The 25,311-nt window shown below is 34.9% G+C and overlaps 2 protein-coding genes across 8 annotated transcripts in view; both read left to right on the top strand.

Moving 5' to 3' along the window:
- EXOC6 (exocyst complex component 6) overlaps positions 1-25,311 on the top strand; it is a 198,179-nt gene that overhangs the window by 112,325 nt on the left and 60,543 nt on the right. For all 7 annotated transcript variants that reach the window (XM_012766013.2, XM_076009976.1, XM_076009977.1 and 4 more), the window contains 2 exons: positions 3,707-3,818; positions 4,392-4,526. In XM_012766013.2, the coding sequence (XP_012621467.2) occupies positions 3,707-3,818; positions 4,392-4,526 (247 nt within the window). The remainder of the gene's footprint in view (positions 1-3,706; positions 3,819-4,391; positions 4,527-25,311) is intronic.
- LOC142875526 (small ribosomal subunit protein uS14-like) lies at positions 10,665-25,303 on the top strand. The gene has a single exon (XM_076009978.1). It carries the CDS (start codon positions 14,945-14,947, stop codon positions 15,113-15,115), a length of 171 nt encoding a protein of 56 aa, XP_075866093.1. The 5' UTR covers positions 10,665-14,944; the 3' UTR covers positions 15,116-25,303.

The raw sequence follows: 25,311 nt of genomic DNA, 5'->3' as shown, positions 1-25,311 counted from the left end.
CACTCACTAGCTGTAGTAGGACCAAGGAGAAGTCATTTAATATCTTTAAACTACAGTTTCCTTATGAAGGTAATAATTCACAGGCTGGTTATAAGAATTAAATGAGATATACTTGTATACAAAGGCACTCAGTATAGTGCCTGACACATGGTAGGCTCATAGGGCTTAGTAGGGAATGGTATGTTAGAATAATAAATGTGAGACTGGGCTTGGGAGTGTTTATATTTTGTAAGCATTGGGGAATTGTCAAAGAATATTTAAGGAATGACATGATTAGAGTTATATTTTACAAAGTTTACTCTGGCATCAATGTGGATAGTAGATTGGAGGAGGATTAAAATTGTAGCCATGTTGAAGAGGTGAAGGCAGTAGTTCAAGAAAGTGATGAAAAAAGACTGAAATTGTCAGCATTAGTGGTGACAAAGAGGAAGGAACATATAAGAAGTGTTTAGAAGGCTGGAATTAGAGTACCTGTGAATAATTTGATGAAGTTAAGAGGTAGAGAACAATTTGATTTGTTATGTATTTGTATGGACTTAAATTTTTTTATATACTCCCAAATAATATAGATTCTAGTCACAGTTAGTTACCTTGAAAACATTGGTGGATACATTTGTCTATTATTTTGAGATAAACATATGCAAGTGAAAGGGAGAAACAAAAAGTCTGTCTGTAACATTTATCCTGGGACTTTGCTCAAATGGAATAAAATTATATTGAGAATTATTCTTAAAGCTGCAATCCTGAATCTATAATATTGGCTCCCTTCATCTTTTCCTTTAAATATAAATTATTATGATATTCTCTAAATTGGTGGTATATACCATTCTCATGTTCTAACAAGAACTTTTTATTACCTAATCTAAATGTTGATTCTTGAAATGAAGGACTGATATCTAATTAAGATATTGTTAAACTTTATAGAAAGTATAGATTTTAAGCATCTTGGAATTCACTTTTATTTACAGAGGAGAGATAGTGGCTCTCTAATCATTATTTAATATTTTTTACTGCATTTATAACATCAAAGATAAAAGTCTTTAATCATATTAGTATGTGTAATTTTCCTTAAAGCCTCTTTAGTGTCTGACTAGAACTAGAATTGTCACATTAGTTCTGACTCTTTTTCTATATGAACTCTTAGCATTCTGAAAGGTAAATGTGTGCTGATGCTATAGGAGAACAGATTGTCAGTTTTTTCTTCTGTCTTTGATAAAAATGCTTGCCACTTTTGTTAGTTCAGTTTCCATTGGTTCTAATAAACTGTCTATGATCATAAGTTATCCATTCAACAAAGCATTTATACTGATATTTTAAAAATTCGCTTTACTAAATACAATGACTATTTCAACTTTGTTAATGAGAGGAATAAAGAATTCAGAATACAGAAACAGAGACAATAAGTTAAAAGTTATGTAAATCTCAACTTACGTAGATTATCAATTTTCTGACATATAGTTTTATTTTAAAAATCTACATCTTTAACCTACAATTTAGCTATTAGAGGTTTTGTTTGGTCATTAATGAGTTGTGGGAAAGTCACTTTCTGTGTTTAAAGCTCTTATTGTATTTTGTTTAAACATATTTTGGAGTTAAGATTTTTAGAACCAGAAGATACTTTGGAGCTTTTATAGTACAAATGTTTGAGTTTCTTTTCATATGTACACTAGAGCAGATCCAAAGAATGAAATGACTTCATGAAGGGACTCCAAAGTCTCATAATTATTTGATTACAGAGGAAGAATCTGGATCCAATGTAGTCTTTAAGAAATTTTCAGTCTGTGTAAGAGGTTAAGCTGTAAAATATCTTAGGAGGTTTATTATGTATTATAGTTTAATTGTCAAACATTCTTTAAAAATTAGGAAGAAGGCTGGGTGCAGTGCCTGATGCCTATAATCCTAACACTTTGGGAGGCGGAGGCAGGGGGTAGTGCTTGAGGCAAGGAGTTCCACACTAACCTGAGCAACATGTGAGATCTCATCTCTACAAAATAAAAAAGAAATTAAATTTTTTTTAAACAAGTATGGTGGTATACACCCATAGTTCCAGGTACTTGGGAGGCTACGGCAGGAGGATTGCTTGAGCCCAGGAATTTGAGGTTGTAGTGAGCTATAATGACACCATCACACTCATCTTTCTTTGAGAGAATAAGACCCTCAGGAAAAAAAAAAAAATTAGGAAGAGTACAAGTTAAAGGCTCAAAGCCCAGGGAGTTAAGAAAAAAAATTGCTCAATAAGTATAAAAACCTCAATACTGGTCGTTATCAGGTAAATCTTGCTGGCACAAATAGATGTAAGTGTTGATAGGTTTCTTTCTCTGCTTTTACTTATAAAGAAAGAATATACATTGATTCAGCATTCAAGGAAGTGCAGGGAAATTAAAGATACAGATATAAAAAATAAAGATAGATATAAAAAATCACAGAAGTGTTCTCTTTGGACCTGCTGGAATTAGGGTTAGCAGAAATTGTAAATAATGTCATCATTAAAATGCAAAATATTACAGTAGAAGTAAAAAGTATTCATGTTTTGTCAAATCTTGCTCTGTTTGCATTTTAAAAATAAATATAGTCTAGTAAATATCTGTGCTGCATAAATTTTTAAGAGTAATATTTTAATAATATAAAAAGTCAAGGTTGCTAAATTTTTAGCCTATGTCTAAGGCAGTAGTTCTCAACTGGGAAAATTTTGGCCCCTCTTGCCACCATGCCCTTCCCCCAAATTTGACAATGTCTAGAGACATTTTGGATTGTCACAAGTAGGGGGAGGGGTACTACTTATAACGAGTGGGTAGAGGCCAGGGATGTTGCCAGATATCATACAGTGCACAAGACAGCCCCCACAACAAAGAATTATCTACCATAAAATGTCAGTAATGCTGAGATTGAGAATACATAGTCTAAGAACAGTTTAACTGTGTTGATAATGAGGCTATATCCAAGAAATCATTATTTACTTAAACCCTAGTGGTTAGGAGAAAATAATAAGCTTTTTGGTGCCAGCTTAGCAATGTTTGGGATATTAAACATCCTAGGGCCTTTTTTGGTACCAAATTAAGATTAGCTTAAGGTAATTTATTTCTTTGAATTGCTAAAAAACTTTAGTGGAAATGGATTCCTTAATTATATTAAAAATTAAATCTGGTCATTAATTATATCTAGAAAGCATACATCAATTTGTATTTTAAAAGTAATTTTTAGCTCTAGTTGTACATGAAGTGTCTTTCGAAGTTACTATCCTGTGATGGAGTCATAATTTAAGAACAGTTTTATTTCTTTATACTAAGCACTCCATGGTTTGTTTTTTTTTTAGGCTGAGTCTTGCTATGTTGCTCAGGCTAGAATGTCCTGGCGTCAGCCTAGCTCACAGCAACCTCAAACTCTTGGCCTCAAGCGATCCTCTCGCCTTGGCCTCCCAAAGTGCTAGGATTACAGGTGTGAGCCACCACTCCTGGCCCCATGATTTTTCTGCAGTGGTTAATGGGATACATTTAAATTATGCTATAAGTGAATATTACACTTTATGGAAAATGTTCCTTTTGTAAAATTAAATTGAAGTTTGTGATTTAATAAATATGGGCCATTGTTTTATTTAAAAATGTAAAAGTGACTTAGAGCAAATTAGTAAATTGTGTTAAATTATTTAGGATATTAACTAACTATATAACCTTGTGGAAAGTTCAATAATATTAACCTTTGTTTTTAGCTCAACAGAAATAGATGATATGCTTAGGAAATCAACAAATCTGCTGCTGACCAGAACTTTGAGTGGCTGTTTACTGAACCTTATTAGAAAACCTCATATAGGTTTAACAGAGGTAGGTTAAAAAGACACATTTAGCCAAATGTTTCATTATGTGAAACAATTATTAGAGATTGTTGCTGAATATCATTCTGTAAAACTAGCTTTGTGTTTTAAATTTATTAATATAAGCAGATTCATTTAAAAATGAAAGCATCAGTGTAAATTAAAGAAATGTGAGGGAAAAGGGTTTACATAGAGAATAGTAGACAGTTGAAGCTGTTAGAACATGTATTTGGATTTCTGATTGTAAGACTTTACATGAAAAGGCAAAATCCTCATATTTTTACTCGCTAAATGTGTAAAATGAAAAATACTATGAAAAGTTATCTTAACATAATTGGCAGTTAGACTCTTGATGTGTTGCTTATGTGTGAATGTGTATATATATTAATATATTTTTTTAACAAGTGTTGGCATTCATAAGTATTTGCAGCAGGTCTATGAAATCAGATAGCCAATTATATCCTGTAATGCTATAATTATGCAGAAATGGTGGTTGCTGGAAGTAATAATCCTATTTTAAAAAATAAGGTGGTTTTGCGTATTTGTAACCTGTGTTTTACTGGATATATTTTGTGTTTTCTAGCTGGTGCAAATCATCATAAATACAACACACCTGGAACAAGCTTGTAAATACCTTGAGGACTTTATAACTAACATTACAAATATTTCTCAAGAAACTGTTCATACCACAAGACTTTATGGACTTTCTACTTTTAAGGTATGTAAAAATCCGATCAAAAGTTTTCATTTTAATTACTGTAAGCAAATGTTAAAAAAATGAAAAACAATTTTTATTATCTGCATGATTTTATTATATTCCTAAAAATTGAGAATTAGAGATAATCATTGTTAACAGATAAATGTCCGTTCCTTTTTGGCATTTTAAACATTTTATTAAAATGGAGAGAATTATACTGATTTTCTACAGTGTATTACATTTTATTCATGTTTTGACAGTTTATAGTAGTGCTGAATAGGTCTTACTGAATTTTTTTTTTTTTAAATTTCAGAATACTAAGAGGGTACAAAGTTTTTGTTACATGAATAGCTTTTGTAATGCTTGAGTCAGGGCTATAAATATGCCTATCACCTGAATAGTGTTCATTGTACCTCTTAGGTAGGCTTTTTTTCCTCTCCTCCTCTCTCTCTCATCTCCGCTGCTTGATTTCCAGTGACTTTTACTTCCCTCAATGCACGTGTGTTCCCCTCAGTTAGTTCCAATTTAGTAGAGTGTATGTGTAGTGTTTGTTTTTCCATTCTTGAGATACTTTACTTAGAATAGTAGTCTCCAGTTCTATCCAAATTGCTGCAAAAGACAGTAATTCATCCTTTATTATGGCTGAGTAGTATTCTATGGTATACATATACCACATTTTGTTAATCCACTTATGAATTGATGAGTACTCAGGTTGATTCCAAATTTTTGCATTTGTGAATTGTGCTGCAATAAACATTTGAGTGCAGGTATCTTTTTGATAAAATGACTTCTTTTTCTTTGAGTAGATACCCAGTAGTGGGATTGCTGGATTGAATGGGAGGTCTACTTTTAGTTTTTTGAGAAATCTCCATACTATTTTCCACAGAGATTATACTAATATGCAGTCCCACTAGCAGTGTCTAAGCATTCCTTTCTCTCTGCATCCACGCCAGCATCTATTGTTTTTGAACTTTTAATAAAAGCCATTCTAACTGGGATATGGTGATATCTCCTTGTGGTTTTAATTTGCGTTTCCCTGATGATTAGTGATGTTGGCCATTTGTCTATCTTCTTTTGAAAAAACTTCTGTTCCTGTCTTTTGGCCACTTTTTGATGAAGTTGTTTGTTTTTTTCTTGCTGATTTGTTTGTGTTCTTTGTAAATTCTGGATATTAGCCCTTTATTGGATGTATAGTTTGTTAATATTTTCTCCCATTCTGTAGGTTGTCTAGTTGCTTTGTTGATTATTTGCTTAGCTGTGCAGAAGCTTTTTAGTTTAGTCAAGTCTCATTTACTTATTTTTGTTGCTATAATTGCCTTTGGGGTCTTAGTCATAAATTTTTTGCCTAAACCAATATCTAGAAGAGTTTTTCCTACATTTTCATCTAGAATTCTTGTGGTTTCATGCCTTACATTTAAGTCTTTTATCCATCTTGAATTAAGTTATATGAGTAGTGTGAGATGGGGGTCCTGTTTCATTCTTCTGCATGTGGCTATTCAATTTTCCCAGCATCATTTATTGAATAGGAATTCTTTTCCACAGTGTATGTTATTGTCTACTTTGTTGAAGATCAATTGGCTGTGGATGGTTTTATATCCGGGTTCTCTGTTCTCTTCCATTGGTATATGTCTCTATTTTTGTACCAATGCCATGCTGTTCTGGTTACTATAGAATTGTAATAGTTTGAAGTCTGGTAATGTGATACGTCCAGATTTGTTCTTTTTGCCTAAGATTGTCAATAATGAGCAGATGTCAGTTCCTTTTTGACATTTTAAACGTCTTATTAAAATGGAGAGAAGTATACTGATTTTCCTTTTATTCATGTTTTGACAATTTGTAGTAGTGCTGAATAGATCTCACTGAATTTCTGTAATGTTTCACAGTTTAACAATTAATTTTATATGAGTGTGGAGATTAAGAATGTAAGACAAATTAAATAGGATAGATTTGCTCTCTATCCTTTATTGGTTCTGACCTGAAGAAAAAGAAAAATGTCTTTGAAAAATAAACATGTCATTGAGGTCCTGCCTTTTTCTGGATGAAAAAGATTTCTGTTTGTATGATACCATGGAATAGACTGGAAAATTATTTATTGGTTGTTTTAAACAGAATGCAATATTAAATAATTTCATAAATTTTTAAAAACTATTTTATCTTTGATTTGGAGTCATATAGATAAAACACTAGCATAGTCTAGTAATATAAATCCCTTTGTTTTGAATATTTTGTTAAACTAATGATAAACTACTTACTGATCCCTTATCTGTAAAGTTGGCTTGCTAGTTTTACCTTATAGACCTTTCTAAAAGTTTTCTATTAAAAATAATTCTCATCTTCCTACTTTTGCTAAGTTATAAATTATCCAACTTACCTCTTAAAATTATATTGTAATAATTTACATTTTAAAAATTAATCATACTTGTGTCTAGAAATAACTAATTTAATGTTAACATTTAACCAGACTTTGAAAGTGGGAAGTCCAGAAACAACCCTGGGATCCTAAAATTATCAACCTGACCCTCAAATCTTATTCTTCTCTGGTGACTCTTGAGCTCATGTAGTCATTCTGATATATAACAAATGCAGAATGATATCTGAGTAAGCAAACTTATAAAATTAGTTATTAAAACTGAGACAAAATCCTAAAAAATCAGGCATTCATTTATTTAGATAATATAGTACAGTGATTAAGGGCATATACTTTGGAGTTATTATTGTTCTCTCTGCCTTCTATCCATGTATTACTCATACTCTATCAAGAAGGGATTTACTAAGTCTTAAAATTGTAAGCATATTTAACTGTTAACATTAAATTTAATATGCTTACTCAGTACTCTCTGATTAAAACATGAATTGGCTTGGCATGTGGTGTTTCTAGGGATTTTCAAGCAATTTTTCTTATCAGTTATAAGCCAAAGAACCAAAGATACTTCAAAATGATACTCTTAGATTAGGAGATCTTAGAACTATATTTCTCAGAATCTGCCTGTTGTGAAAGAACATTTAGAAATGTTAGCTCTGGTCCATTATTCCAGAGTTGTAGATATTTAGTTGAAACCATAACTGCCATTGCATACTCCTTGATGGGTTTCCTTGGAAATTAGGAAATCAAGTTCTGCCTCTATAAATAGCAGAGCATCCTTGTTTTTTTGTTTTTGTTTTGTTTTCACACAGAACTCATTAAATGCCTTTTTATTTTACAATATGAGCACAAGAACTCTTTTAAACTCAATATTTAAAGGTCAGGTATTCTTCAGTTCTATCTTTTTGGCCTATTTCAAGAGGAATTTGTCTTAAACTGTGATATGGGGAAGCACTGCAACAGGGAGAATTGTTAAGTCAATATTAAAATGAATTACTGAGGGACATTGAGGTGTCTCCATTCATCATGAATAGTCTGTTGCCTATTTCACAGAGATGATTAAAGTATAGTCTTGTTTACAGACATTAGATTGGATTGCGTAAACTCTTAGCCTAATTCTTTTCAGTCCAGTGACCTTAGAAAACATATTTCTATTTAGTTGCTTAATGATTATGGAAATAAGCACTTATATGATCCCTTTGCCTATACCTCTATTTGCTTCCCTTCCGAAAACCACACATGCACAAAGTGCCTAATCTTGTGTCATATATGTTTACTTTATGAAATATTGTATAGACCATTTTGTTAGCTAGCCTTTCACTTTGCTAAATCTGTGAGTGATACAGAAGAAGTTCAGTAAGGGATTCCTACCCTCAAGTAGTTCCTCAACTTTTTAACATTAACTCAGACTCAAACAGAGAGCTACTTACAGCTAATATAAGACGACTTCTAACTGAAAAAATTTACATCAAGATAGAGGTAAAATGTGAATATTATTACTTTTTAAGTTTACGTAGAAGAGAAATAGCCCAGTTCTTTCTCTTTGGCATCAAGGATCTTTAACTGGCTCCATGGAGTTTTTCCAGCCTGCCACTCTGAAGAGTTCCTTCTTTTTGATTCCTTGAAGTGATTGAAAATGTAAGTGCCTAGGAGAAATATTTTTCTGCTTCTCTTTCTCATTTGCCTTTTTAAAAATTCTGCTGTTGACCATGTAGCAAAGGACACAGTACCTGGGCTTTAAAAAATCTTTTTTATTAAAGTCTAGCATACCTACTATATACACATATACAAATAATATATATATGTAGCTCAAATAATTATTAAAGAGTGATGATAAGACTCAGTTTCCAGTATGTAAAAAGGTTGGAAGTTGTTACTCCATCTTAACAAGTAAAACACTGAACAAACTGGAAAATCAATAACCCTTCTTAGATCCATCAAAGAAGTGATGTCACAGGGCAAACCAGTGCTCCCCAAATTCTCTATCAATATCCCAGTAAATTTTTTTTGTAAATGTTGACAACCTGATCCTTAACTCTATGTGGAGGAGCAAAAGACCCAGAGTAGGCAACACAATATTTAAGCAGAAGAACAAAACTGGAGGACTGATTCCACCTGTCTTCAAGCCTTACCACAAAGCTGTAGTAATGAAGAAAATGTGGTATTGGCCAAGCAATAGATAAATAGATTGATGGAATAGATTAGAGAACTGAGAAATAGACCCACATAAATTTAGTCAACTGAATTTTGACAAGTAGTAAAGGTAATAAAATGTAGCAAAGATAGTTTATTTCAACAAATAGTGTTGGAACAACTGGACATCCACATACAAAAATAAAATGAGTCTAGTCTAGACACAGACCTTCACAAAAAATTGGCTCAAAATGGATCATAGACCTAAATGTAAAATGCGAAACTATAAAGTACAAGGTAACAGAAGATAACGTAAGAGAAAATCAATTTGGTCACTTAGTAAATATAAGAACAGAAAAGTAAATAATGGAGATGCTACTTTGCCAAAAACATAAAAGCTAACAGAAAAAATAAAAACATTTTTCAGTTCTATAAGCAAAAGAGGAAAATCAACAAAATGTAGAGATTACCTCCACTCTAATCAATAGATTAAAGTGCTAAGCTTTCTGGTGTTTTTTTTATATATATATATAATTTATCATGAGTAATCAGTTAATTATAGCACATGCCACTTATAAAGATCATGGAAAGCAGAAATAGAATAGGAACAGAAATGGTTGAGAACTACTTTAAAAGGCTATTTATATCAGATGATTTGCAAACCGGATGATTACCACTTAAGGATTGGCAGGTGCTACTACAAAGTCACAAGTCATTATTTGTGAACCCTTTTGAGATACTAAAGCCCCTGAAAACTAGAAAGGTAAAAATGTAGCACCCACCTTTTAAAAAAGATAAGGAGATAACTTAGGTAATTTGAGAATTAGAGGAATATTCAATTTCCAGTGACCTGCAATAATCCCAGGTAATCCAGAGACTGGATTTTGAATTACAGATGCTGAATATAGTTTGAAACCTATATTGTCATTTAGAAGAGTAGTTAGCAGGTGGCTCTGTGAGAAATTCAGGCCTTGATAAGGAGCAAGAAGTAAAACATTTTGTCTTGTCTAAAGTAAGGCTTTGATTATGTCCCAAAAGATATTCCTGTAAACAAAGTAGTAATTCCTTCAAAGTATTCATCTGAACCGATTGTCATTTTTCACATATGGGGTATGTTAAATGAAGTTTATTGAGCATAAATATATTTCCATGATACTGTGGTTAGTTGCTGATAGCACAGTAAGATGTGGAATGATTATTAATGACTAGAATTTTTTTAATCTAGAAGGATAGACAACTACAAATAAATAATTTATTAATAAATTTGGTTTTGTAGACAAGTTTGATTCGGTTTTGCAGTTTTCCTAGATGTTTTGAATTTGAATACCTTTAGATGAAACTTATACTCTATAATCATACTTCCTGCCATAATCACCTACCTGCCATACTTATTCTTGTTACCTGCCTGGACCCTGACAAGGCATTTGGATATTTACATCAATTTGGAGCAAGGGTAGGATTTTAATCAGCAGAGATGAGGAAGAGGAGAAATTGGTATAAACCATGCACAGAAGCCAGAAAGCTAAAGTTATATTCAGAAATTCTGAACCTAAAATAGAATGAATGATTCAGAAGATGGAATATAAAATCATATTTGTTCATTTTGTGTTAATAAAGATGCTTTTTTTTTTTTTTTTTTTTTTTTTGAGACAGGGTCTCACTCTGTCACCCTGGCTAGAGTGCAGTGCTGTCATCACAGTTCACTGCAACCTCTAACTCCTGAGGTCGAGATTCTCCTGCCTCAGCCTTCCTAGTAGTTGGAACTACAGGCATGTGCCACTACAACCAAGTAATTTTTCTATCTTTTCGTAGAGACAGGGTGTTACTCATGCTCAGGCTGATCTTAAACTCCTGGCCCCAAGCAATCCTCCCACCTTGGCCTCCCAAAATGCTAGGATTACAGATGTGAGCCACTGCACCCAGCCAAGGATGCTTATTTTTATTTAAAAATTATGTTGGTTTACATGGATTTCAAATGTATATTCTGGGGGAAAATATACTTCCTTCTAGAAGTAGCTGGTGTCATGTTCCTTTTCTTAAATTTCTGTCTTCAGCTTCTTTATCTCTTACTTGGGCCATAGCTTTTTTAATGATACTTTATCTTGCATTACCTAACTCTCCTTACCCCAAGAAGTGCTTTGTATTGCCCCATGAAAATCGTTTTTGACATAATTAACTATAACTCCTATAGAAACTTACATCTGTAGAACTTATATCCTACATTTAGTATGTGATTTGTAACCTGTCTACTTTAGGACTATGAGATTATTCATACCTGATTTGTAGTCCATAGTGACTGTTTTTTTTTTAATAAAGAATAATCTTTTAGAAAGATTTCTAGAACTTTATGATACTTCAGGTCATCTAATTCATATATACCTTCCTTGGCTTTTTACTTTTGCTTTGTTATTTCATTGTGGAGTAGATCTTGGGCTTTGTTTAACCCAGAGTATTGATCAAATGATATTCTATGCTTTGCTTATGTATAAAGCATATATATATCCTAAAACCTACAACTCTTGTATTTTTTCTTGAATCACAATAATATAATGAAAAAGCCTGGTGAAAAGTAACGAGGCGAATAAGTGCTCCTTTACTAATTTAATGAGAAGCATAAGCAAGCAAATCCTTCTTTTATTTTTGACTGATTTTAGGTACTAAATATAAGAATAAAACAACTTCTGTAGATTGTCACATGAACATCTAAAACGTTTAATGGAAGTGATGTATGTATTTTTAAAAATTATAATTTCTGAAATTGGCTCCTCTTTTGTCTGTCATCACGACTTTATCCTCATCATAACTAAATACTAGGTTTTGTTGTTTATTCTTATCTGCTTCCCCCCCCCCCCCCGTCTTTAGCATCAATAGTGACATTGGATAATGAGTTGGATGCTATATACAGTATAACTAACATTTAGAAATTTCCGGTTACTGGGTACGGTGGTACACACCTATAATCTCAGCTACTTAGGAGGCTAAGGCAGGAAGATCACCTGAGTCCAGGAGTTTGAAGCTGCAGTGGGCTATGTCTGTACCATAGCACTCCAGCCTAGGATACAGAGTGAGACCATGTCTCTCTTAAAAAAAAGAAAAGAAAAGAAAACTTCTGGATTAAGATTATGGGTTATAGGAACATTGTTTCTTGAATTACAGCAGGAAGAGATCAGCTAGGGGGGACACCATTGTTGTGATAGTTCAAACCTCATCTCTTGCTTAGATTTTTTTTTTTTGTCTTGCTTAGATTTTTAAGGCCCAGAAAAATATAGAAGTCTTCCCTTTGCTCTAAATGAGTAAAATTAAAGATAACCTTTTTAAAAAATATTCAATAAAAATGTTTCAATTAAGATACTTGTATCAATCAGGGCTATTAATAGAAAATTGACAGGAACTGGGTCAAGATGGCTGATCAGAGACACCAGCTGCCAGATTATCTCAGGTAGAAGGAAAAGGCTGGGTGCAGTGGCCCACGCCTGTAATCCTAGCACTCTGGGAGGCCAAGGTGGGCAGATCCTTTGAGCTCAGGAGTTTGAGACCAGCCTGAGCAAGAACGAGACCCCATATCTACTAAAAATAGAAAAAATTAGCCAGGCATGGTGGCACATGCCTGTAGTCCCAGCTACTTAGGAGGCTAAGGCAGGAGGATCGCTTAAGCCCAGGAGTTTGAAGTTGCCGTGAGCTAGGCTGATGCCACGGCACTCTAGCCCAGGTAACAAAGTGAGACTCTGTCTCAAAAAAAAAAAAAAAAGAAAGAAAGAAAGAGAAGACCAGGCATGGTGGCTTATGCCTATAAATCCTAGCACTCTGGGAGGCTGGGGCAGGAGCATCACTTGAGGCCAGGAATTCGAGACCAACCTGAGCAAGAGCAAGACTCTGTCTCTACCAAAAATAGGAAAAATTAGCCAGGTGCAATGGTGTGCACCTGTAGTCCCAGATACTCAGGAGGCTGAGGCAGAAGGATCACTTGAGCACAGGAGTTGGAGGTTGCAGTGATCTACAATGATGCCAGTGTACTCTACCCAGGTCAATAGAGCAAGACTCTGTCTCAAAAAAAGAAAGAAGGAAAGAATGATAAAGAAAAATGATGAGGATGAAAAAGAAAACAGTCAATCATAGATCACGTGTAATTCTGAGGGAAAAGTGCCAGATCCCACAAGAGATTCCACAGGAAGAAGTTGCAGAGCAGAACAAGAAGGAGCAAAGATATTGGTAGAGGACAACCCCTGAGAAGCTTGGAGTCTAGTGAAAAGGGTAGGTGGAGTGGTTTGTTTTTTCCTCCCTCATATCTCTGGCAGTCAGCAGGCTCTTGAACTGATGGAGAGCCTTTCTGCCCTCATGAGTCCAAAACCTGCTGCCAGCAGTGAACTAGGAGCTTCCTGAGGACATAGCACCAGCTTGCCAGCCACCTTTGGGTGCTTCCTGTCACTACAGACCCAAACCAAGATAGCAGGCACCATGTTGCATCTCTACCCACTGTGCACCTTCACCCTCTCCAGGGGGCTTCAGCCTGGGGTGAGCACAGCCTTCCCTTAGAGAATCTCCCAGCCCATAGCACCATCATGCGAGAGTTCAGCTAGTTTGAGCTCTTGCCTGCTGGCAGATGCTAGGGGGAGACTGCAGAGCAGGGGAGGTGGAAGAAGAGTGAAACCCACTCCTGATAGCCAGATTGTGAATCTCAGATGGGCCTTGCCCCCACAAGCAGACTTTCTGGTTGGGTGTGGCTATTTCAGCCCCTCACTGGTGGCTTTTTCTAGAAGCTGGGAAGCAGACCTTTGACCCCTGCTGAAACACCTACCCTCCCATCTTTTGTGGAACATGAGGGCAAGCTCATTCAACCCAACCCTGCCCAGCCTCACTCCCCCACCCACCTCTGCTCTGGCAGAGAATAAGGACTCACCTGGAATTTTCCAGGCCCCATCCACCACCTGGGGCATTCCAATGCTTCTCCTGAGGAGTTAGAGCCAGTCACATGTCCCCAAAACAACACTGCAGCTTGGTCCTTCCAGCAAGCTCACCTACTGACAGGGAGGTCAATTTGCAGAGCCCTTGACAATATTTACAGACTCAGTAATACAGGGTGTGAAATCCCAGATTCTTACCCACAAGCACCACCTACTCTCTCAGAGATTAAACTGGGCATGCCAGTATAATTCACACTGTTAAGAAGACCACAGGGCTGGAGGAGAAAGGATTTCAAAGTCCTCCATGCTCTCTCATCCACGAGAGATAGGGAATGGGCCCACACACATAGCTCATCACTGTTACAACATACAAACAACTAGCAACTGGGAGAACCACCACACTAAGGATATTCATAAGCAGGGTATCCATCCACAACCTACATCACCATCAAAGCACCTGCAAGCAAAGCCAAAGGTTCTTAATGAACATATGTTACAGACACTCCTTTACAAGTATGTGTATGCGGGAAACCCCATTTAAACAAAAGAAAATCCAAAAATAAGAAGTGATAGCTGCCCCAGATGAGAAGGAATCAGTGAAAGAACTCTGGAATTATGTAAAATTGGAGTGAAAGGACACCCCCAAAAGGGAACACCAGCTCTCTAGCAATGGATACCAACCAAAATGAAAACATTGAAATGACAGATAAAGAATTCCAAATACAGATTATAAGGAAGCTCAATGAAATCCAAGAGAAAATGGAAAACTAACTCAAAGAAACCAGAAAAACAATTTAAGAAATGAATGAAAAATTCATTAAAGAGATAGACATATTTAAAAAAAACACAAACAAATAGAGCTTCTGGAAATGAAAAATGTATTAAAGGAATTATAGAACACAGTGGAAACTTTTAAGAATAGACTAGACTAGGCAGAAGAAGGAATCTCACAACTTGAAGACAATTCTTTCAGATTAACTCAGCCACTCAAAAACAAAGAACAGGGATCCTTCCTTTTGCCTCGTTGCCCTCCTGAGAGCAAGATGGGTCACCAGCAGCTCTATTGGAGCCACCCGCGAAAATTCGGCCAGGGTTCTCGCTCTTGTTACATCTGCTCAAACCAGCATGGTCTGGTCCGGAAATATGGCCTCAATATATGCCGCCAGTGTTTCCATCAGTACGCAAAGGACATTGGTTTCATTAAGTTGGACTAAGTGATCTTCTTTGAATGGATTTTCCACGGCACTCACAAAGTGAAAGAGACCATGCTAGTAACTCTTTGTATATAAAATAAAATTTAAAAGAAACTTCAAAAAAAAAAAACAAAAAACAAAAAAAACACAAAGAACAGAGAAGAGGAATGAACAAAGCCTACAAAAAATATGAGATTATGTAAAATGGCTAAATATAAGAATCATAGGCAATCCCTGATGGTGAAGAAGAAAACTCACAAGGGTTGGAAAACCTATTTGTTGGTACTCATACTGCAGAAATTATTCCATAACATCAATAAGGAGGGAATCCTCCCCAACTCATTCTATGAAGTCAGTATCACCTTGATACCAAAGCCAGGAAACAACCCAACAAAAAAACAACAGACCAATATCCCTTATGAATATAGATGTAAAAATCCTCAAGAAAATACTAGCAAACTGAATTCGATAGCATGTCAAAAAAATAATCCACCATGATCAAGTGGGCTTCATTCTAGGAATGCAAGGATAGTTCAACATATGTAAATCAATAAATATGATTCAACACAGAAACAGAAGCAAAAACAAAGACTATATGATCATCTGAATAGATGCAGAAAAGCATTCAACAAAACTCAGCACACTTTCATGATAAAAACCCTCAACAACTCAGCCTAGAAGGAATATATCTCAAAATTATAAAAGCCGTATATGACAAACCCACAGCCAACATGACAGTGAATGAGGAAAAGTTGGAAGCATTCTCACTAAAAGTGGAACATGACTTGGGGGCCCACTATCACCACTCCTATTCAACTTTGTGTGGGGAGTCCTAGCTAGAGCAATCATGCAAGAGAAAGAAAGGATATCCATATTGGGAGAGGAGAGGTCAAACTATCACTTTTTCCTGACAGTATGATCTTGTATCTAGAAAACCCCAAAGACTCCACCAAGAGACTCTTGGACTTTATAAATAAATTCAGCAAAGTGTCAGGTTAAAAAATTAACATACACAAATCAGTAGCATTTCTGTACACCAATCATAGTCAAGCTGACAGTCAAATCAAAGACTCAATACGATTCACAAAAGCCAAAAAGAAAATGAAATACTTAGGAATATACTTAACCAAGGAGGTGAAAAATCTGTACAAAGAAAACTACCAAACACTGAGGAAAGAAATCTCAGATGACACAAACAAATGGAAAAACATATCATACTCATGAATCAGTAGAAACAACATTGTTAAAATGTCCATACTACCCAAAGTGATTTACAGATTCAATGTAATCCCCATCAAAATAGCGATATTGTATCTCACAGATCTAGAAAAAATAATTCTACACTTCGTTTGGAACCAGAAAAAAACCACAATAACCAAAGCAATCTTAAGCAAAAAGAACAAATCTGAGTGCATTATATTACCAGACTTCACACTATACTTCAAGGGTATAGTAACCAAAACAGCATTGTATTGGCACAAAAGTAGAGACATAGTCCAATGGAAAAGAACAGAGAACCCAGATAAAACAACCTCCATACAACCAACTGATCATCAACAAAGTGACAACAATGTACACTTGGAAAAGGAATCCCTATTCAGTAAATGGTGCTGGGAAAATTGAACAGCCACATGCAGAGGAATGAAAAAAGACCCTGTCTCTCACCACTCACAAAAATTAATTCAAGATGGGTAAAACACTTAAATGTAAGGCATGAAACCATAAGACTACCAGAAGAAAATGTAGGAAGAACTCTTCTAGATATCGGCTTAGGTAAAGAATTTATGACTAAGACTACAACAGCAACAACAAAAATAAATAAATAGGACTTGATATGGAGATTTCTCAAAGAACTAAAAGTAGCCCTACCATTTGATCCCACTACTGGGCATTTACCCAAAGGAAAAGTCATTTTATAAAAAAAAACACCACTTGAATGTTTATTGCAGCACAATTCACAAATCCAAAGATGTGGAATCAATCCAAGTGCCCATTAATTCACGAGTGGATTAACAAAATGTGGTATATGTCTTCTATGGAATACTACTCAGCCATGAAGAAGGACAAATTAATGCCTTTTGCAATAATTTGGATGGAACTAGAGACTATTATCTTAAGTGAAGTATCTCAAGAATGGAAAAACAAACAACACATGTACTTGCTCTTAAGTTGGTCCTAACTGATGAGTATACATGTGCACAGAGGGAAGTAAAACTCAGTGGAAATCAAGCAGGGGGAGGAGGAGGGAGGAATGGGCAAAATCCTACCTAATGGGTACAATGAACACTATCTCGGTGACAGGCATACTTATAACCCTGACTCTGACTCAAGTGTAACAAAAGTGATCCATGTAACCAAAAACATTTGTATCCCTATAATATTTTGAAATAAAAAAAACAATAAAAGGCCAGAAAAAAAAAAAGGAAAGTGACAGGAACTGACAGAAAAACTTTGTGAAACAATAAAGGGAAATCATTGGCCAATGAAACTGAGAAGTCCAAGGATAGAGACTTTAGGTGAGGCTGAAGCCTGCTGTCTAAGGACCCAGAGTCCCTTCATCTTTTAACTCTGCTTTATACACTTTTGGCTTCATCTTCAGACTACTCATGGTGACCCAGTAGCATCAGGCTTTCTTCTTCTGGTAGCAAAATGGCTGCCTGATCACAATTCCAAACCATACATCTTCATGTCCTGAAGACTGTCTTCCTCTGCCAGCTGCTATGGAATTCCTCATGGGTAAGAGGATTGGAATTGTTAACTGACTTAAACTTATTAGTATCCGTCCTTGGAGCTAGATGCATGTTCAGTTCTACTCAAACCACATAACTGTGTATGGGGCAGGGTGATTTTTCAAAACATATTTGGAGACTGTTTCAAAGTGGAAGAATGGATGATAGATACTAGATCATAGATGTTTACTAAAATGTTTAGGTATTACTAATTAGCTTTTAATCAAAACACACGTTTATGGTCCAGAAGTCCAGGTAGAGTTTGTGCATGTGTATGTTTTCAAAAGCTTCTCAGGCGGTTCTGCTCCACACCTATTTCTGGGAACCACTGATGGTATGATATTTAATTCTTATATATTAAAATAAAAATAGTTCTCAAATTATGCTAGATGAATTTCTGCCTCCAGAGGGCACTATTTCTTTAACATGTAAAGGAAGAATTAATTACTTTGTTTATATACTGAATCTTTAAATTTTATTTAACAGTTAGTTGATATGTTCTTGACCTTCTGGTAAGGTCATAGGGATAGAAACTATTTTGCATTCCAGTGTAGAACTACTCAAGAAGTCCAAACTAATTTTCTTACCCATCACTAAATCACAATTAGAAATTATCTATTAGGAATTTCTTATCAAATAATTCAATGTATTCCTTAGTATGACTATAGGGAAAGTTACAGTAAAGCTTTTTCTGTCTTTTATTTCTTTCCTTGCAGCTGTTTCTTTAAAAATAAGATATAGTGAGTCAGTTTATGCAGCTATAAGGATCAAAGGCATATATGTTTTCTAATAGTTATATTTGTTGTATTATAAAATAAGCAGAATCCTTAGTCATTGGAAAAATACTTTCAATGTTAACTTTAAAACATGTTCTTGCTTAGAACTGAAAATTCTTTTTGACACAGCACAGCCACTGATTCCCTGACTTAGATTTCTTTGCTTGCTAGTAGAGCCTGTGGAAAGCATTAATAAACTTCTTAAAATATTAAATATCCCTCCTGAAATTTTTTTAACATCTTGAGAAAAGTTTATCTTAACCTAGATAGTTTATGGGAAAAGTGGAACTTTCTTTTGGTGTCACCTCAGAAAAGTAGACTAATCAACAAAATTCTAGATAGCAACAACAACAAAATGTAATAAATACATTTTGTGTTTTCCCCTTCATTTTTGCTTAGTTCATTTTCAAAAATTAGTGTTTTGGACTGAACATGAAGTTGAGAAAGCATATAATTATAATTACTTCATTTGACAATAATGTGAATGGTTTTTATGATTTTTATAATTTTTCTCCCATAAGATAAAAATAGTGTTTTGTTTTCGCTCATGCCTTCAGAATTCTAGATATTTGGTCCCTCACGCCCCCTCAACTTATGGTTAATATTTTAATTGTCCCATATTGCTTTTTAAAAATCTAGGTAAATATCTAGAAGATGTGAAGTAACATCTCATTTTATTTTAATAAAATTCTATATAATAAAAGGGAAATTAAGTATACTATAGATTTTAAAGCTGGATTTAAATTAAACTCTTAAAAGAATAGCCATTTTTATAAAAATCTAAAATTTAACCAGTGCTTTAGCTCTGTAAGTTTAGAGGAGGGGAGTCTACTGAAACTGAATTTTAAAATTTTGTTAGACATTAGTTTATTTTCCAGCCCACATTAGAGGCATCTCAAAAGCAAGAGAAATCATAAATAGCAGCCTGAGTGTAGATAGGGAATGTAGCAGAAGATAGGAGCAATCAAATTCTCAATTTTTCTTTGCCTGGTGATAGAAGGGAAGTGGGTTGAGTATTTATGGGATGATTAATACAGTCCTGAGGTTTAGGTCTCTCTTATCCAGCTGTCATCTGGAATTATTGTCTAGCTTCAATTCTGTCTTCAATTCATCTGCTTAGATTTAGTAAAGGTAGTGAAACATGAAAGAAGGGGCTGATTATGAATACTGGGGCAAAATGCAAAGTGGTAAATAAACATTTTTATATTGCTTTGAGAAATTGACTTACAAGTGATATCATTAAGGTTTGTCATAGTGAATTTCTATAGGTCATAAGCATTTGCTATCTTAAAGTACCTGCCTCTGATGTTGTTTAGAGGGTTACAGAGAGGTATGTATTACTGCTGCAACGAATACACATTGAATATTACCTCCTTTTCCAGTTAGTATTTTATATTTTAAAAAGTTAGTATTTTACATTTTAAAAACATTCTGTGAATGTTTAATACTCATTTTTTCCCTCCCTTACATACAAATAACTATCATGAGCTAACTTGGGCAATTTAGGAGGCTTGAAATTCTGATGTACTAATCATCTCCTTGCAGTTCTCTTAATAAATGTTATTGTGCCTTACTAGGTACCCCACACTAATAGGTGTAAGGAAACTAATATTTTTTGAGCCCCTACTGGGTGCCAAGTACTGTTAGGCACTTTGTATTAATTATAGAAGCCTGTGTAATGCTCAGAACAGCCCTGGGAGATAGGGATGATCCTCATTTCATATATAAGAAAACAACAATTTACAAAAGTTAATTTGCTCAAGATGTAAAAATAAATGAAATAATGAAAATCAAAATTCTAACCATTTTCTCACATCCCTTCTATTTTTTCTATTAAGAGTTTAGAAATACTGGTCTATATTCTTTATGGGCCATTTCTTCATTATTTATTATTGGCAGGAATGGTGATTTTTTAAATGGCCATAAATTCCTTGACACTTCTCCTCATGGAGAAGTGGGTGTCTATCTCACCTCTTGATCTGGGCAGACTTGTGACTGCTTTGACCAATAGCATATGGTGAAAATAATGTGAGGCTTCTGAAGCCAGGATGTAAAAGGCAGCGTAGCTTCACCTTATTCCAAGCATGGGACACACTTGCCTGGAGTCCTGTGTTGCCATGTAAGAAGCCCCGTTACCCATTAGCCACTATGTTGTGGGGAAGCCAATGAGAGCTACCCATCCAGGTGCTAGACATATGAGTGAGGAAGCCTCCAGATGATTCTAACCCCCAGCCATGGAGTCTTGTTGCCAGCCTTCAGCTGATCCCAGCTGAGGTCTCAGATATTGTAAAGCAAAGTCACCCGTACTGTTCCCTGACCCCATAGAACCTATACGTATAATAAAATGCTTTTATTTTAAGCCATTAAGTTTTGGGATACTTTGTTACTCAGAAATAGGAACTGGAACAGCAAGTGACATAAACACTTCTTCCTAGGTTCTTATTTTTCCATATCATCAGGTAGCTTTTCCTCCATGAAACCTTTCTAGCCAATGTGATCTCTCCTTTTTACTACACTTTTACTGTACATGTAGCAAATACTAATTTGTTCTTATTTATTCATTTTGTGATTACTTTATTTGTGGTACTTTTCTTTCCCTAGCTAGAGTATAAAGTTTTTCAAGACAGAAGTGATTTCTTTTATTCATTTAACAAGTACTCATCTACTGCTTACTATGTGCCAAGCACTATTCTAGGTGTTAGGAGTACGCAGTGAACAAAAGCAGACACAAACTTCTTGCTTTTATGGATCTTACATTTTGTAGATGTTTTGTTCCTGCATTACTCAGAGTGCTGAATATATTAATGACTAATAGTCTTATTGATAAACACTAATGTTAAGCTTCTCAATCTTAAGATTTTTTTTTAGGAGATTTGCATTATATTAGAAATCTTAATGGAGAGAAATGAATAGCTTAAGTTAACTACAGTCAACCCTCCATATTTATGGGTTCTGCATCTATAGATTGAACCAAACATGGCTCAGAAATATTTGGGGAAGAAACAAGACGGATGATGAGTCTGTACTGAACATATACAGACTTCATTTTCCTGTTGAGTCATGTTGCCAGCCTTATTACCTAAACAGTACAGTATAACAACTATTTACATAGCATTGCCATTTTATTAGGGATTGTAAGTAATCTAGAGATGATTTAAAGTATACAGGAAGATGCATGTAGGTTATACACAAATACTACACCATTTTATATTAGGGACTTGAGCATCTGCAGATTTTGGTATCCAAGGGAAGTCCTGGAACTAATCTTCCACCAAAGGACTGTTTAAGTAACTATTTTGACTTGGAGCTCATTTTGCTGCTACCATATTTAATAGTGCTTCATTAAAATTTTAGTTAATACGATTAACATTAACTTATCTTAGATTCCTGTTTTATTTCAATAAAATAGTGTTTATCTTTACTTTCTTCTATAGTTGAGGAGAGGCACTGAGTTCAACTGAGTTCTCTTTCCAAGAGAAGAAAAATCTTGGAATTCCTGTTCCGATTCTACTGTGAAGGCAGGCATGCAAATGGAAAGATGTCTACCAATAGTCTGTTTTCCCCATGCATTTTGTCAGTGAGTAGTAGTAATGGTTAGTGTGAAAATTGGAGAAGGAGCCAAAAAAGCATTAAAGTGGAGAAATGGTATTAATATATTTGATCATTCATATTTACCTTTTCTTATATTACCCATTTGAGAATTTCTTAAGGCACACAAACCAAAATACCTGGTGAGGGTTCCTGATTGTATTTTTGAAGTTCGAATTCAAATGACATTCTTTCCACAAAGCTTTTTCCAGTATATCAATAAGTACTAATTATTTCCTTCTTTGTTTGCTCAGGATGCTTTGTTAAACTTCCAATATTTCATTAGTCATGTTTTGTTTTATCTGTCCATGGATTGTGAAATCCTTGAGGGTGGGAACTGTTTTACTCATCCTGACCTCTTTACGGTGCTATTATTCATAGATATGATATAAAGTGTATATTAGACTAAATTGTGTTTCATATGTGACTAATAATGGTGAGTGATACTAAGTCTCTTCTTAGTCAAGGTAAGAGTCTAAATATTAATAGATTTTGCCAGAAACATAACATTACTACCCAAATCAAACTAAATCTAGTTCCCAAGCTGGCCAGGTGGCAAGTTGTTCACCCCTCCTTAAGGTTGTAAAAAGAATTCCAGGGTCTTGTGCACAGCCCATAAAAACCTGAGGAAAAGGCAGAGATCTTCTAGTTTTAGGTTTCAAGATGCTCCCTGTCCAAGTCCGTGTATCCTTTCAAAGGAAAGGATAGGCATGGTGATCTTTTGCCTAGGTTCCAAAGGCCACAATGCTTAGTTATCCCTCACACCATTCTGTCAGAGCACTGCTGCCTGAGTAAGAACCCACTGCTACCATTTCTTCTTTTTCTAGATTCTTAATGTGGAAGTTTAGGTTAATGATTTGAGATCTTCCTTCTTTATAATATAAGCATGGATAGTGATAAAGTCCCCTCTAAGCACTGCTTTGGTTACATACCATAAGTTTTGGTATTGTGTTTTTGTTTTCATTTATCTCATAGTATTTTCTAATTTCAATCTCTTTGATCTATTGTTTATGTAGGGATCTGTTGCTTAATTTCCATGTATTTGTGAATTTTCCATATGTTCTTCTGTTATTAATTTCAGATTTTATCCCATTGTGGTTGGAGAAAATACTTTGTATGTTTGCAGTCTTTGTAACACTTGTTTTATGACCTAACATATGCTCTGTTCTAGAGTATGTCTCATATTCACTTGAGAATAATGTGTGGTCTGCTGTTGTTGTATGGAGTATTCTACAGATGTCTGTAAGTTCTAGTTGACTTAATATTGTTTGATCAGGTCTTCTGTTTTTTCTGTCTGCTCAAATCTCTGGTTGAACCTCTCTAGTGATTTTTAAATTTCATTTATTATATTTTTAAATAATTTCTGTCTCTTTATATTCTCTATTTGGTGAGTCATTGTTTAAGTTCTTTAAATATGGTTTCCTTTTGTTTTTTGAACATATTTTAAATAACTTATTTAAAGTTTTTGTCTTGTAAGTCCAATGTCTGGGCTTCCACATGGTTTCTATTGATTGCTTTTTTCCTGTGTATAAGTCATACTTTCTTGTTTCTTTGCATTACTTATAATTTTTTATTGACTGGGCATTTTAAATAATATAACGTGGCAACTTTGGAAGTTAGATTTTCTCCTCTTCCTAGGGTTTGTTGTTTCTCCTATTTGTTATTGGTTGTTTTGTGATTTTTCTGAACTAAATCTGTAAAGTCTGTATTCTTTGTCATGTGTGGCCACTGAGGTCTACTTGGTTAGCTTAATGGTCAGCTAGTTATTAGACACAGATTTCCTTGAAAGCCTGGAACCATTAAGCCCCTCATTCTTTGCTGAGGAGCTCTATATACATGTTGGGGTGTGCCTTAAACACTGAGACAGAAATTTAATAACTCTGCTTTCTCTTTCACTTTCTTCTTGCACAAAGCTCCAAGGCCAGCCATAAATGGGAGCTACAAGCCCTCTCAGGTCTTTCCCGAACATGTACACAACCCTACACATGCACATAACCTGTAGCCTTCTGGATTCTCAGGAATCTGTCAGAGCTTTTCAAAGCTATCTGTGGATATCTCATTCCCCACTTTTTCATTTTAAGCTTTTTGGTTAACCTATTGTGTGTCCCAGTTGTTATCTTACCATCTTAGTCATCCCCCATGTTAAACAATTGCCTCTAATTGGTTTTGACAAATGTACCTGGGGAAAAGGTTTTTTGCACTGGATAAGTCCTGATTCAGGTCAAATAAAGACATCCCTGTAAGCTTGTAGACATGCTTCCAGGGAACCACCAGAGAGGTCAACTAATGATAATTCCCTGGGAATGTTACTTTGAAGGAGTGCCAACCTTGTTGTGGCCCCTTTGGTGGCTGGCAGGTTGCTGATTTTCACTACAGTTTTGAGATACTAATTTTCAGGGGTACTATGGAGCTGGAGCAGGGGAGGGGAAATGGAAATGGCCACATTCAAATGCCACCAAGAGTCAGTTTTGTTTTTCCCTTAAATAAATTGTCTGGATTACTGAAAGTTTATGGGTTAACTTTTAGAGTTCTGAAAAAGTTGATTTTGATAATTTTTGATAGTTTCCTTGTTGCTTTTATAGAGGAGAGAATGTTTGGAAATCCTTACCCTGCCATTTTTGCTGATGTCACTCCTACCATTTCTTTTCTCCTCAGAGAAGTAAACTGTCTCAATCTCCATACCAACCTCCTCTTAAACTCAAAAGCATGAGCAACTTATTCCATTTCTTCTGTGATAGTCCAACTTAATTGCAGTGAATCACTAGATAGGGGTGGATGTCAGCATTCTTGACAACATCTGTTTTTCTACTTCTGTTTCTCTTAAAGGTCCTCTTAGAGTTGTGAGAACAAGTCAGGATATATTAAGAATATCTCATAGAGTTCCTATGATATAAAGATAAAAAAGGTAATAGATTAGAAAAGAAGGAAGAAAAGATGTAATGTCCAGTCAAGTAAATAGAGTACTAATAGCAAAAAAACAACAGTTTTCCTGGACTTTAATATTAGACTAAAATAGTAGACCAAAGAAAAATATAAAATAAAAATTTGGAGTTTTAGGAAAACTTGTTTTATTATCTGCTTCTGTAATTGTTTCTTATTTTTTGTTGTTATTTTTCCCCATCAG

The sequence above is a fragment of the Microcebus murinus genome, chromosome 14 (assembly GCF_040939455.1).
Source record: "Microcebus murinus isolate Inina chromosome 14, M.murinus_Inina_mat1.0, whole genome shotgun sequence".
Classification (NCBI taxonomy): domain Eukaryota; kingdom Metazoa; phylum Chordata; class Mammalia; order Primates; family Cheirogaleidae; genus Microcebus; species Microcebus murinus.
This window is presented reverse-complemented; position numbering and strand designations above follow the sequence as displayed.

Coding starts and splice junctions, on each gene's coding strand:
- LOC142875526 (XM_076009978.1), top strand. CDS start 14,945: ATGGGTCACCAGCAGCTCTATTGGAGCCACCCGCGAAAATTCGGCCAG.